The following is a 14,629-nucleotide window of genomic DNA, read 5'->3' as shown; positions in this document are numbered from 1 at the left end:
TTACTCTAATTTACCTGAGATTCTTTTTGAATAACATTTCCATAAAGCATCTCTGTAAACGACCGCCTGTGCTTCTGGGCTCTTTGCATTGACTATTCCGCGCCCAACAACCACAATATCTGCACCATTTTCTAAAATTACTTTTTCTGGTGTATTGTATACTTGACCCAGATCATCCTTAGCACTTTCGAGTTGTACGCCAGGAGTTAATTGTAACAGCCCAGGATCTTTAAATGTATCCTTATTTTGGCATACAAAACCAGTAATTATATTTGGATTCTTTGAAGCCCACACTTTCTTCTCTGTATTCTGCAGAGATCAAATTTCCCTGTCAAAAAAAATAATTTGTTTACATAACCAGGTTCTAAGTTTAAATTTCGTTTCATCTAAGAGCTAAGATTCTATTTATACCTCACTGCTCATTTCAGCTAGAAGAAATACACCACGGTTTTCTATTCCAGTACATGCACTGCTCAGAGCCTTCAATATACCCTCTCCAGGTAAAGAATGAGATGTCACACAATCTGCCCATTCTGAAATCTTATATAACCCTTTTTGATATTGTAATGATACTGTGTTACCAATATCCGCAAATTTCCTGTCCTCCAGAATCAAAAAATTAAATCTGTCCGCTAATTGTTTAAGTCGAGAAATGAAATCAGAAGTAAAATCTTCTATAATATCAACATGGGTTTTCACTAAGCATATGTATTCTCCTACTTTTTCAAGAAGTTCGAGAATTTTTACAGTTGATGTCAAATCGACAGATAAACATAGGTTTGTTTTTTAATAGACATAATGTTAAAGAGTTGTTTTGCTACTAGATTCTTTGATAACTCTGCTCTCTTCTCGAAAGGTATTCGAATTCTGTCCTCAAATGAATCTGCAAACAATGAGTATTATTAAATTGTTGGAAATGGACATCAACAAAATAACTTATATCAAGGAGTTGATATAATAAATGGTAAATCTTATATAGAAATCAGATATATGCACTTACCTTTAGTTACTGGTGCTTTAACTTCTCTTAAATATTTGTGAATCTTTATAGACATTTCTTTTGTAATCTTTTTATGTTTTTCGAGAATGTCAATTAACTCAGTCATTGTAAATAGTGAATCAATATATACATTATTGGATTCAAGATTCATTCTGCCACCTTGTTCTCTGTCTAAAATAATTATAGCATTTTTAACTATTAACCCTTCTTTATTTAAATCTTTGACTGTTTCTAATACACTAGAACCAGAAGTTACTACATCTTCAATTATAAGACAAGTTTCACCCACTTTATAATGACCTTCTATCATTTTCTTAGTACCATATGCTTTTGCCTCTTTTCTTCGCAATAGCATTGGTTTCTTTACCTTAACACTAAGTAAAGTAGCAATTGGTAGAGCTGTGTAAGGGACTCCACATATGTGATCATATTTTTTATGGTTACTAACAATGTCGTAAAGCAGGACTGTTAATAGTTCCTGAAAAAAACAAGTAGATAATTAATATTTAAATAATGCAAAAATAGCAAATTATATTCCTGAAGTGTATTCACTTTTAGAATTGGATCTGAAATATTAAAATATTGAACATCTGTTTATAACACAAGTATGTTTATACAAGTCAAATAAATTATTAAAATCATATTTCATTTCAATTCTGAATAATAAAAAAATAATTTTATTATTGTCGTTAATTAAATTGATAATATAGCCGGTCCCTTTACACATTATTATTATAAATATTTTGAATACAATAGATACTCTATAAAACACCACATGACAGCCACAGTACCAGTCTCAATAACCTGGGAATAGATATAATATGAAACACAACTAATGTCGAATCTGACGTCGTACAATAAATTCAAGTTAATATAAGACAGTATTAGATACAACTTATTAGTAAGAATATTAATTTTTCACATACCATTACGTCCGGATAACTAACTATAACCCTCAAATCAAAGTAAACAGGTGTCATAGTTCCACTCTTCGTCTTAAACTCCCCGAATTTAACTGCATCTATATCAAACAACTTTATTGCTAGTTCTTCTAGTGTATTATAAGCCATTGTTATTTGATTAAACAAAATTACGATAGTAAACAACAATTATATTATACCACGTGTGTATGTGCGTTAGCGCAGTACTAAGATGCTAAGAATGTTCCATTCAGTTCCATTCATTCAGGGGAGGGGAAGAACAACTCGTAACAAAATATAGGACATCTATGATTTTCGGGACGAACTATTTAACAGTCAGCATCTATCTTTTGTTTCTGTCCATCGGTATTACCACAGATAACTAATATATTACTCATGTATACAAGGTTACTGGTGACTCGACGTTTTCCCATCAGGACTAGGTAGAGGAGCTCAGATGCAATTATTTTGACCCTCTATATGTTTCGAGTTATTCTAAATTATGTGATTTTTAAAAAAATATCCAATTCAGCGTCTTTACAACTTATTAAAAAAAATGGCTTGTTGAATGTATTTCAACCTAATTTTTATGTGTAGAGGACTTGGTAACAAAAACATAATAACTGACAAAATACCCATGAATGCTTAATAAGTATAATAATAGCTAGGACCACAAACGATTTTTTTTTATAACGTTTGTTGAGTTTAAGTGCCATGTAGCTTAAAAAAAACATGACTCTAATCGTACAAATTACTAATAAAACTTTCTCATCAAATAAGCTGTCTAAAATAAGCTACGTAATAACATTACACTTGAAAACCCATGATTACTAATTCCGAGTATGTCCAAAATTTAACCCGTTCTTTTCCGTAAAATTGATACAGAATACTAAATTTTGTGAAAAAAAAAAACAAGTGATACACGATTTTTTTACAACCAGCCAGTATGTCCTCTAGATCAAAAAATGTTTACATAGGTATAGGTAATACCTTATTACTTGGTAAGAAATAATAATTGATTAATAATTTGAAATAGTATGTCTAGTAGTAGTATGTATGTATGCGTGTTGTTTAATTAAACAGTTAATTACGATAGTAAACAATAATTGCCTTGTAACACGTGTAGAACACAACACATGTAGGTAAATGTAAACTAGCGTCTAGCGTCGCGTCGTAAGAAGCACAATATAACATTCTTCTTTGGTTCCATTCATCCAGGGGACGGGATGTTTTGTTACAAGAACAACTATATATACATCATATATCATTATTAATTATAGATAGATATATATGATTCGAATGTACCTACCCACCTAACCCACAGTAGACAATTATATCATTCTCATTCTCTCCTACATTATCGTTTAATTTTCCCTTATTTCTCCTACGTAGGTACGTAAATTTCATTTTGTTCCCCTATAAAGGCTATCGTTGTACCCATGGTTCTTATTTCATTGCAGTAATGTGAAATTCTCATTCTAATTGTAGAACGATACTTTATTTTATAAATATATATATATCATCAGTAGGTATACGAGAGGAAGTAAACACACAAATTTACAAATTACAACACAGATTTCGCCTTGTTAAAGTTCGACGATTTTATTACATGTAACGATAAAATATAGACAATAAAACGATATTTTTCTTTGTATTCCATTTATTTCACATCTATAGTATAATAGTAGTAGTAGTATATAGATCGGTACTTAAATAAAATGCCAATAAATGCTCTTGCCTTCTTCTGTAGGTTTATTGTATACATGATGTATTTAATTGACCAACCATAATACAAGTCTATCTAGGAATGTCTAAATAGATGCATATCGGCTCTGTGCGTGACATAGTAAGAATACAATATATATATCACCACCAACCCACCTTAACTTCTAGATATTACACATAAGCTAATTATACTTTGATTTACTAGTTGTCATCAGTGCAAGAATAGGGAATAGAATAATTTTAATTTTAAGCACTTATGTAATAAGTCCTATGACGAGACGTCTAAAAATTTTTCACATTAGATTGACTTAGGTATATAGGGTAGGTATGTTTTATAATATATATATGAGTAGGCACTTAAGTTATTGACATTTATCTGTTTTTATATCTTAAATAAATATATTAGACTGGAATGTTTCGAAAGTTATTCACAAATAAAACTTCCGCTTAGTATATATTTTACGATCTATCCTGTTTGTACACAAATATAAGAACCTGTATTTTATAGTTTCTAAAGTTTATAGGACCTCTGTCAAGTCACTCTATTTAAACCAAAACAAATCTAAAATTTACTTTATAGATATAGCGCCATTGCATAGATGCCGAACTCAGCTCCGTCGCTCAATTACTACTTCTTTAGTTATATAATTACTATACCATAATTATATATATATACTTAATAATAATTTTTTACTCAACTAACACTTACTCTAATTTACCTGAGATTCTTTTTGAATAACATTTCCATAAAGCATCTCTGTAAACGACCGCCTGTGCTTCTGGGCTCTTTGCATTGACTATTCCGCGCCCAACAACCACAATATCTGCACCATTTTCTAAAATTACTTTTTCTGGTGTATTGTATACTTGACCCAGATCGTCCTTAGCACTTTCGAGTTGTACGCCAGGAGTTAATTGTAACAGCCCAGGATCTTTAAATGTATCCTTATTTTGGCATACAAAACCAGTAATTATATTTGGATTCTTTGAAGCCATGTTCAGTTTCTTCTCTGTATTCTGCAGAAATCAAATTTCCCTGTCAAAAAAATAATTTGTTTACATAACCAGGTTCTAAGTTTAAATTTCGTTTCATCTAAGAGCTAAGATTCTATTTATACCTCACTGCTCAATTCAGCTAGAAGAAATACACCACGGTTTTCTATTCCAGTACATGCACTGCTCAGAGCCTTCAATATACCCTCTCCAGGTAAAGAATGAGATGTCACACAATCTCCCCATTCTGAAATCTTATATAACCCTTTTTGATATTGTAATGATACTGTGTTACCAATATCCGCAAATTTCCTGTCCTCCAGAATCAAAAAATTAAATCTGTCCGCTAATTGTTTAAGTCGAGAAATGAAATCAGAAGTAAAATCTTCTATAATATCAACATGGGTTTTCACTAAGCATATGTATTCTCCTACTTTTTCTAGAAGTTCGAGAATTTTTACAGATGATGTCAAATCGACAGATAAACATAGGTTTGTTTTTTTAATAGACATAATGTTAAAGAGTTGTTTTGCTACTAGATTCTTTGATAACTCTGCTCTCTTCTCGAAAGGTATTCGAATTCTGTCCTCAAATTAATCTGCAAACAATGAGTATTATTAAATTGTTGGAAATGGTCATCAATAAAATAACTTATATCAAGGAGTTGATATAATAAATGGTAAATCTTATATAGAAATCAGATATATGCACTTACCTTTAGTTACTGGTGCTTTAACTTCTCTTAGATATTTGTGAAGCTTTATAGACATTTCTTTTGTAATCTTTTTATGTTTTTCGAGAATGTCAATTAACTCAGTCATTGTAAATAGTGAATCAATATATACATTATTGGATTCAAGATTCATTCTGCCACCTTGTTCTCTGTCTAAAATAATTATAGCATTTTTAACTATTAACCCTTCTTTATTTAAATCTTTGACTGTTTCTAATACACTAGAACCAGAAGTTACTACATCTTCAATTATAAGACAAGTTTCACCCACTTTATAATGACCTTCTATCATTTTCTTAGTACCATATGCTTTTGCATCTTTTCTTCGCAATAGCATTGGTTTCTTTACCTTAACACTAAGTAAAGTAGCAATTGGTAGAGCTGTGTAAGGTACTCCACATATGTGATCATATTTTTTATGGTTACTAACAATGTCGTAAAGCAGGACTGTTAATAGTTCCTGAAAAAAACAAGTAGATAATTAATATTTAAATAATGCAAAAATAGCAAATTATATTCCTGAAGTGTATTCACTTTTAGAATTGGATCTGAAATATTAAAATATTGAACATCTGTTTATAACACAAGTATGTTTATACAAGTCAAATAAATTATTAAAATCATATTTCATTTCAATTCTGAATAATAAAAAAATAATTTTATTATTGTCGTTAATTAAATTGATAATATAGCCGGTCCCTTTACACATTATTATTATAAATATTTTGAATACAATAGATACTCTTCAAAACACCACATTACAGCCACAGTACAGTCTCAATAACCTGGGAATAGATATAATATGAAACACAACTAATGTCGAATCTGACGTCGTACAATAAATTCAAGTTAATATAAGACAGTATTAAACCAAAACAAATCTAAAATTGACTTTATAGATATAGCCATTGCATAGATGCCGAGCTCAGCTCCGTCGCTCAATTACTACTTCTTTAGTTATATAATTACTATACCATAATTATATATATATATATATATATATAATAATAATTTTTTTACTCAACTAACACTTACTCTAATTTACCTGAGATTCTTTTTGAATAACATTTCCATAAAGCATCTCTGTAAACGACCGCCTGTGCTTCTGGGCTCTTTGCATTGACTATTCCGCGCCCAACAACCACAATATCTGCACCATTTTCTAAAATTACTTTTTCTGGTGTATTGTATACTTGACCCAGATCGTCCTTAGCACTTTCGAGTTGTACGCCAGGAGTTAATTGTAACAGCCCAGGATCTTTAAATGTATCCTTATTTTGGCATACAAAACCAGTAATTATATTTGGATTCTTTGAAGCCATGTTCACAGTTTCTTCTCTGTATTCTGCAGAGATCAAATTTCCCTGTCAAAAAAAATAATTTGTTTACATAACCAGGTTCTAAGTTTAAATTTCGTTTCATCTAAGAGCTAAGATTCTATTTATACCTCACTGCTCATTTCAGCTAGAAGAAATACACCACGGTTTTCTATTCCAGTACATGCACTGCTCAGAGCCTTCAATATACCCTCTCCAGGTAAAGAATGAGATGTCACACAATCTGCCCATTCTGAAATCTTATATAACCCTTTTTGATATTGTAATGATACTGTGTTACCAATATCCGCAAATTTCCTGTCCTCCAGAATCAAAAAATTAAATCTGTCCGCTAATTGTTTAAGTCGAGAAATGAAATCAGAAGTAAAATCTTCTATAATATCAACATGGGTTTTCACTAAGCATATGTATTCTCCTACTTTTTCTAGAAGTTCGAGAATTTTTACAGTTGATGTCAAATCGACAGATAAACATAGGTTTGTTTTTTTAATAGACATAATATTAAAGAGTTGTTTTGCTACTAGATTCTTTGATAACTCTGCTCTCTTCTCGAAAGGTATTCGAATTCTGTCCTCAAATGAATCTGCAAACAATGAGTATTATTAAATTGTTGGAAATGGACATCAACAAAATAACTTATATCAAGGAGTTGATATAATAAATGGTAAATCTTATATAGAAATCAGGTATATGCACTTACCTTTAGTTACTGGTGCTTTAACTTCTCTTAAATATTTGTGAATCTTTATAGACATTTCTTTTGTAATCTTTTTATGTTTTTCGAGAATGTCAATTAACTCAGTCATTGTAAATAGTGAATCAATATATACATTATTGGATTCAAGATTCATTCTGCCACCTTGTTCTCTGTCTAAAATAATTATAGCATTTTTAACTATTAACCCTTCTTTATTTAAATCTTTGACTGTTTCTAATACACTAGAACCAGAAGTTACTACATCTTCAATTATAAGACAAGTTTCACCCACTTTACAATGACCTTCTATCATTTTCTTAGTACCATATGCTTTTGCATCTTTTCTTCGCAATAGCATTGGTTTCTTTACCTTAACACTAAGTAAAGTAGCAATTGGTAGAGCTGTGTAAGGTACTCCACATATGTGATCATATTTTTTATGGTTACTAACAATGTCGTAAAGCAGGACTGTTAATAGTTCCTGAAAAAAACAAGTAGATAATTAATATTTAAATAATGCAAAAATAGCAAATTATATTCCTGAAGTGTATTCACTTTTAGAATTGGATCTGAAATATTAAAATATTGAACATCTGTTTATAACACAAGTATGTTTATACAAGTCAAATAAATTATTAAAATCATATTTCATTTCAATTCTGAATAATAAAAAAATAATTTTATTATTGTCGTTAATTAAATTGATAATATAGCCGGTCCCTTTACACATTATTATTATAAATATTTTGAATACAATAGATACTCTTCAAAACACCACATTACAGCCACAGTACAGTCTCAATAACCTGGGAATAGATATAATATGAAACACAACTAATGTCGAATCTGACGTCGTACAATAAATTCAAGTTAATATAAGACAGTATTAAACCAAAACAAATCTAAAATTGACTTTATAGATATAGCGCCATTGCATAGATGCCGAGCTCAGCTCCGTCGCTCAATTACTACTTCTTTAGTTATATAATTACTATACCATAATTATATATATATATATATATATATATATATATATATATATATAATAATATTTTTTTACTCAACTAACACTTACTCTAATTTACCTGAGATTCTTTTTGAATAACATTTCCATAAAGCATCTCTGTAAACGACCGCCTGTGCTTCTGGGCTCTTTGCATTGACTATTCCGCGCCCAACAACCACAATATCTGCACCATTTTCTAAAATTACTTTTTCTGGTGTATTGTATACTTGACCCAGATCATCCTTAGCACTTTCGAGTTGTACGCCAGGAGTTAATTGTAACAGCCCAGGATCTTTAAATGTATCCTTATTTTGGCATACAAAACCAGTAATTATATTTGGATTCTTTGAAGCCATGTTCACAGTTTCTTCTCTGTATTCTGCAGAGATCAAATTTCCCTGTCAAAAAAAATAATTTGTTTACATAACCAGGTTCTAAGTTTAAATTTCGTTTCATCTAAGAGCTAAGATTCTATTTATACCTCACTGCTCATTTCAGCTAGAAGAAATACACCACGGTTTTCTATTCCAGTACATGCACTGCTCAGAGCCTTCAATATACCCTCTCCAGGTAAAGAATGAGATGTCACACAATCTGCCCATTCTGAAATCTTATATAACCCTTTTTGATATTGTAATGATACTGTGTTACCAATATCCGCAAATTTCCTGTCCTCCAGAATCAAAAAATTAAATCTGTCCGCTAATTGTTTAAGTCGAGAAATGAAATCAGAAGTAAAATCTTCTATAATATCAACATGGGTTTTCACTAAGCATATGTATTCTCCTACTTTTTCTAGAAGTTCGAGAATTTTTACAGTTGATGTCAAATCGACAGATAAACATAGGTTTGTTTTTTAATAGACATAATATTAAAGAGTTGTTTTGCTACTAGATTCTTTGATAACTCTGCTCTCTTCTCGAAAGGTATTCGAATTCTGTCCTCAAATGAATCTGCAAACAATGAGTATTATTAAATTGTTGGAAATGGACATCAACAAAATAACTTATATCAAGGAGTTGATATAATAAATGGTAAATCTTATATAGAAATCAGGTATATGCACTTACCTTTAGTTACTGGTGCTTTAACTTCTCTTAAATATTTGTGAATCTTTATAGACATTTCTTTTGTAATCTTTTTATGTTTTTCGAGAATGTCAATTAACTCAGTCATTGTAAATAGTGAATCAATATATACATTATTGGATTCAAGATTCATTCTGCCACCTTGTTCTCTGTCTAAAATAATTATAGCATTTTTAACTATTAACCCTTCTTTATTTAAATCTTTGACTGTTTCTAATACACTAGAACCAGAAGTTACTACATCTTCAATTATAAGACATAGTTTCACACTTTACAATGACCTTCTATCATTTTCTTAGTACCATATGCTTTTGCATCTTTTCTTCGCAATAGCATTGGTTTCTTTACCTTAACACTAAGTAAAGTAGCAATTGGTAGAGCTGTGTAAGGTACTCCACATATGTGATCATATTTTTTATGGTTACTAACAATGTCGTAAAGCAGGACTGTTAATAGTTCCTGAAAAAAACAAGTAGATAATTAATATTTAAATAATGCAAAAATAGCAAATTATATTCCTGAAGTGTATTCACTTTTAGAATTGGATCTGAAATATTAAAATATTGAACATCTGTTTATAACACAAGTATGTTTATACAAGTCAAATAAATTATTAAAATCATATTTCATTTCAATTCTGAATAATAAAAAAATAATTTTATTATTGTCGTTAATTAAATTGATAATATAGCCGGTCCCTTTACACATTATTATTATAAATATTTTGAATACAATAGATACTCTTCAAAACACCACATTACAGCCACAGTACAGTCTCAATAACCTGGGAATAGATATAATATGAAACACAACTAATGTCGAATCTGACGTCGTACAATAAATTCAAGTTAATATAAGACAGTATTAGATACAACTTAAAACATAATTAAAATTGACTTTATAGATATAGCGCCATTGCATAGAAGCCGAACAGGTCCGTCGTCAATTACTAATTTTTAGTTATATAATTATTATATATATATATATATATATATATATATATATATTACTAACTAACACTTACTCTAATTTACCTGAGATTCTTTTTGAATAACATTTCCATCATCTCTGTAAACGACCGCCTGGTTGACTATTCCGCGCCCAACAAAGCCACAATATCTGCACCATTTTCTAAAATTACTTTTTCTGGTGTATTAAACTTGACCCATCGTCCTTAGCACTTTCAGTTGTACGCCAGGAGTTAATTGTAACAGCCCAGGATCTTTAAATGTATCCTATTTTGGCATACAAAACCAGTAATTATATTTGGATTCTTTGAAGCCATGTTCAATTCTGCAGAAATCAAATTTCCCTGTCAAAAAAAATAATTTGTTTACATAACCAGGTTCTAAGTTTAAATTTCGTTTCATTAAGAGCTATTATAGAAGAAATACACCATATTCCAGTACATGTGTGTATGAGATGTCACACAATTAGCCCATTCTGAAATCTTATATAACCCTTTTTGATATTGTAATGATATGTTTACCAATTCCGCAGTTCCATTCCTCATTCAGAATCAAAAAAAATTAAATCTATGTCCGCTAATTGTTTAAGTCGAGAAATGAAATCAGATGAAATATCAACATGGGTTTTCACTAAGCATATCTTTTGTATTCTCCTACTTTTTCTAGAAGTTCGAGAATTTACAGATATGTAAATCGACAGATAAACATAGGTGTTTTTTTAATAGACATTTTAAATCAGTTTTGCTACTAGATTCTTTGATAACTCTGCTCTCTTCTCGAAAGGTATTCGCTGTCCTCAAATTAATCTGCAAACAATTATTATTAAATTGAAATGGACATCAACTAACTATATCAAGTTTATAATAAATGTTATATAGAAATCTATATGCATTATTTGATGGTTTTAAAAAATATTTGTGAATCTTTATAGACATTTCTTTTGTAATCTTTTTATGTTTTTCGAGAATGTCAATTAACTCAGTCATTGTAAATAGTGAATCAATATATACATTATTGGATTCAAGATTCATTCTGCCACCTTGTTCTCTGTCTAAAATAATTATAGCATTTTTAACTATTAACCCTTCTTTATTTAAATCTTTGACTGTTTCTAATACACTAGAACCAGAAGTTACTACATCTTCAATTATAAGACAAGTTTCACCCACTTTAAATGACCTTCTATCATTTTCTTAGTACCATATGCTTTTGCCAAAATTGGTTTCTTTACCCATAAGAAAGTAGCAATTGGTAAGCTGTGTAAGTCCACATATGTGATCATATTTTTTATGGTTACTAACAATGTCGAAAGCAGGACTGTTAATAGTTCAAAAAAACAAGTAGATAATTAATTTTAAATAATGCAAAAATAATTATATTCCTGAGTGTATTCACTTTTAGAATTGATCTGAAATATTAAAATATTGAACATCTGTTTATAACACAAGTATGTTTATACAAGTCAAATAAATTATTAAAATCATATTTCATTTCAATTCTGAATAATAAAAAAATAATTTTATTATTGTCGTTAATTAAATTGATAATATAGCCGGTCCCTTTACACATTATTATTATAAATATTTTGAATACAATAGATACTCTATAAAACACCACATGACAGCCACAGTACCAGTCTCAATAACCTGGGAATAGATATAATATGAAACACAACTAATGTCGAATCTGACGTCGTACAATAAATTCAAGTTAATATAAGACAGTATTAGATACAACTTATTAGTAAGAATATTAATTTTTCACATACCATTACGTCCGGATAACTAACTATAACCCTCAAATCAAAGTAAACAGGTGTCATAGTTCCACTCTTCGTCTTAAACTCCCCGAATTTAACTGCATCTATATCAAACAACTTTATTGCTAGTTCTTCTAGTGTATTATAAGCCATTGTTATTTGATTAAACAAAATTACGATAGTAAACAACAATTATATTATACCACGTGTGTATGTGCGTTAGCGCAGTACTAAGATGCTAAGAATGTTCCATTCAGTTCCATTCATTCAGGGGAGGGGAAGAACAACTCGTAACAAAATATAGGACATCTATGATTTTCGGGACGAACTATTTAACAGTCAGCATCTATCTTTTGTTTCTGTCCATCGGTATTACCACAGATAACTAATATATTACTCATGTATACAAGGTTACTGGTGACTCGACGTTTTCCCATCAGGACTAGGTAGAGGAGCTCAGATGCAATTATTTTGACCCTCTATATGTTTCGAGTTATTCTAAATTATGTGATTTTTAAAAAAATATCCAATTCAGCGTCTTTACAACTTATTAAAAAAAATGGCTTGTTGAATGTATTTCAACCTAATTTTTATGTGTAGAGGACTTGGTAACAAAAACATAATAACTGACAAAATACCCATGAATGCTTAATAAGTATAATAATAGCTAGGACCACAAACGATTTTTTTTTATAACGTTTGTTGAGTTTAAGTGCCATGTAGCTTAAAAAAAACATGACTCTAAGCGTACAAATTACTAATAAAACTTTCTCATCAAATAAGCTGTCTAAAATAAGCTACGTAATAACATTACACTTGAAAACCCATGATTACTAATTCCGAGTATGTCCAAAATTTAACCCGTTCTTTTCCGTAAAATTGATACAGAATACTAAATTTTGTGAAAAAAAAAAACAAGTGATACACGATTTTTTTACAACCAGCCAGTATGTCCTCTAGATCAAAAAATGTTTACATAGGTATAGGTAATACCTTATTACTTGGTAAGAAATAATAATTGATTAATAATTTGAAATAGTATGTCTAGTAGTAGTATGTATGTATGCGTGTTGTTTAATTAAACAGTTAATTACGATAGTAAACAATAATTGCCTTGTAACACGTGTAGAACACAACACATGTAGGTAAATGTAAACTAGCGTCTAGCGTCGCGTCGTAAGAAGCACAAATAACATTCTTCTTTGGTTCCATTCATCCAGGGGACGGGATGTTTTGTTACAAGAACAACTATATATACATCATATATCATTATTAATTATAGATAGATATATATGATTCGAATGTACCTACCCACCTAACCCACAGTAGACAATTATATCATTCTCATTCTCTCCTACATTATCGTTTAATTTTCCCTTATTTCTCCTACGTAGGTACGTAAATTTCATTTTGTTCCCCTATAAAGGCTATCGTTGTACCCATGGTTCTTATTTCATTGCAGTAATGTGAAATTCTCATTCTAATTGTAGAACGATACTTTATTTTATAAATATATATATATCATCAGTAGGTATACGAGAGGAAGTAAACACACAAATTTACAAATTACAACACAGATTTCGCCTTGTTAAAGTTCGACGATTTTATTACATGTAATGATAAAATATAGACAATAAAACGATATTTTTCTTTGTATTCCATTTATTTCACATCTATAGTATAATAGTAGTAGTAGTATATAGATCGGTACTTAAATAAAATGCCAATAAATGCTCTTGCCTTCTTCTGTAGGTTTATTGTATACATGATGTATTTAATTGACCAACCATAATACAAGTCTATCTAGGAATGTCTAAATAGATGCATATCGGCTCTGTGCGTGACATAGTAAGAATACAATATATATATCACCACCAACCCACCTTAACTTCTAGATATTACACATAAGCTAATTATACTTTGATTTACTAGTTGTCATCAGTGCAAGAATAGGGAATAGAATAATTTTAATTTTAAGCACTTATGTAATAAGTCCTATGACGAGACGTCTAAAAATTTTTCACATTAGATTGACTTAGGTATATAGGGTAGGTATGTTTTATAATATATATATGAGTAGGCACTTAAGTTATTGACATTTATCTGTTTTTATATCTTAAATAAATATATTAGACTGGAATGTTTCGAAAGTTATTCACAAATAAAACTTCCGCTTAGTATATATTTTACGATCTATCCTGTTTGTACACAAATATAAGAACCTGTATTTTATAGTTTCTAAAGTTTATAGGACCTCTGTCAAGTCACTCTATTTAAACCAAAACAAATCTAAAATTTACTTTATAGATATAGCGCCATTGCATAGATGCCGAACTCAGCTCCGTCGCTCAATTACTACTTCTTTAGTTATATAATTACTATACCATAATTATATATATATAT

General features: G+C 29.9%; 1 protein-coding gene and 3 pseudogenes across 1 annotated transcript; all 4 read right to left on the bottom strand.

Annotated features, from left to right (window-relative positions):
- On the bottom strand, window positions 1-2,651 carry LOC131847477 (uridine 5'-monophosphate synthase-like; annotated as a pseudogene).
- Window positions 2,652-4,350: 1,699 nt separating this feature from the next.
- LOC131847496 (uridine 5'-monophosphate synthase-like) lies at window positions 4,351-6,280 on the bottom strand (annotated as a pseudogene).
- Window positions 6,281-6,402: 122 nt separating this feature from the next.
- LOC131847495 (uridine 5'-monophosphate synthase-like) lies at window positions 6,403-8,342 on the bottom strand. The gene is made up of 4 exons (XM_059197077.1): window positions 8,319-8,342; window positions 7,409-7,886; window positions 6,819-7,291; window positions 6,403-6,735 (listed from the first exon to the last, which is right to left on the bottom strand). Exons 1-4 carry the CDS (start codon window positions 8,340-8,342, stop codon window positions 6,403-6,405), a joined length of 1,308 nt encoding a protein of 435 aa, XP_059053060.1.
- A 134-nt stretch (window positions 8,343-8,476) lies between these two features.
- Window positions 8,477-14,614, bottom strand: LOC131847473 (uridine 5'-monophosphate synthase-like; annotated as a pseudogene).
- Between the last annotated feature and the right edge of the window lie 15 nt (window positions 14,615-14,629).

Source organism: Achroia grisella, unplaced genomic scaffold, assembly GCF_030625045.1.
Source record: "Achroia grisella isolate CSIRO2021 unplaced genomic scaffold, CSIRO_AGI_Agris_v1 utg537, whole genome shotgun sequence".
Classification (NCBI taxonomy): Eukaryota; Metazoa; Arthropoda; class Insecta; order Lepidoptera; family Pyralidae; genus Achroia; species Achroia grisella.
This window is presented reverse-complemented; position numbering and strand designations above follow the sequence as displayed.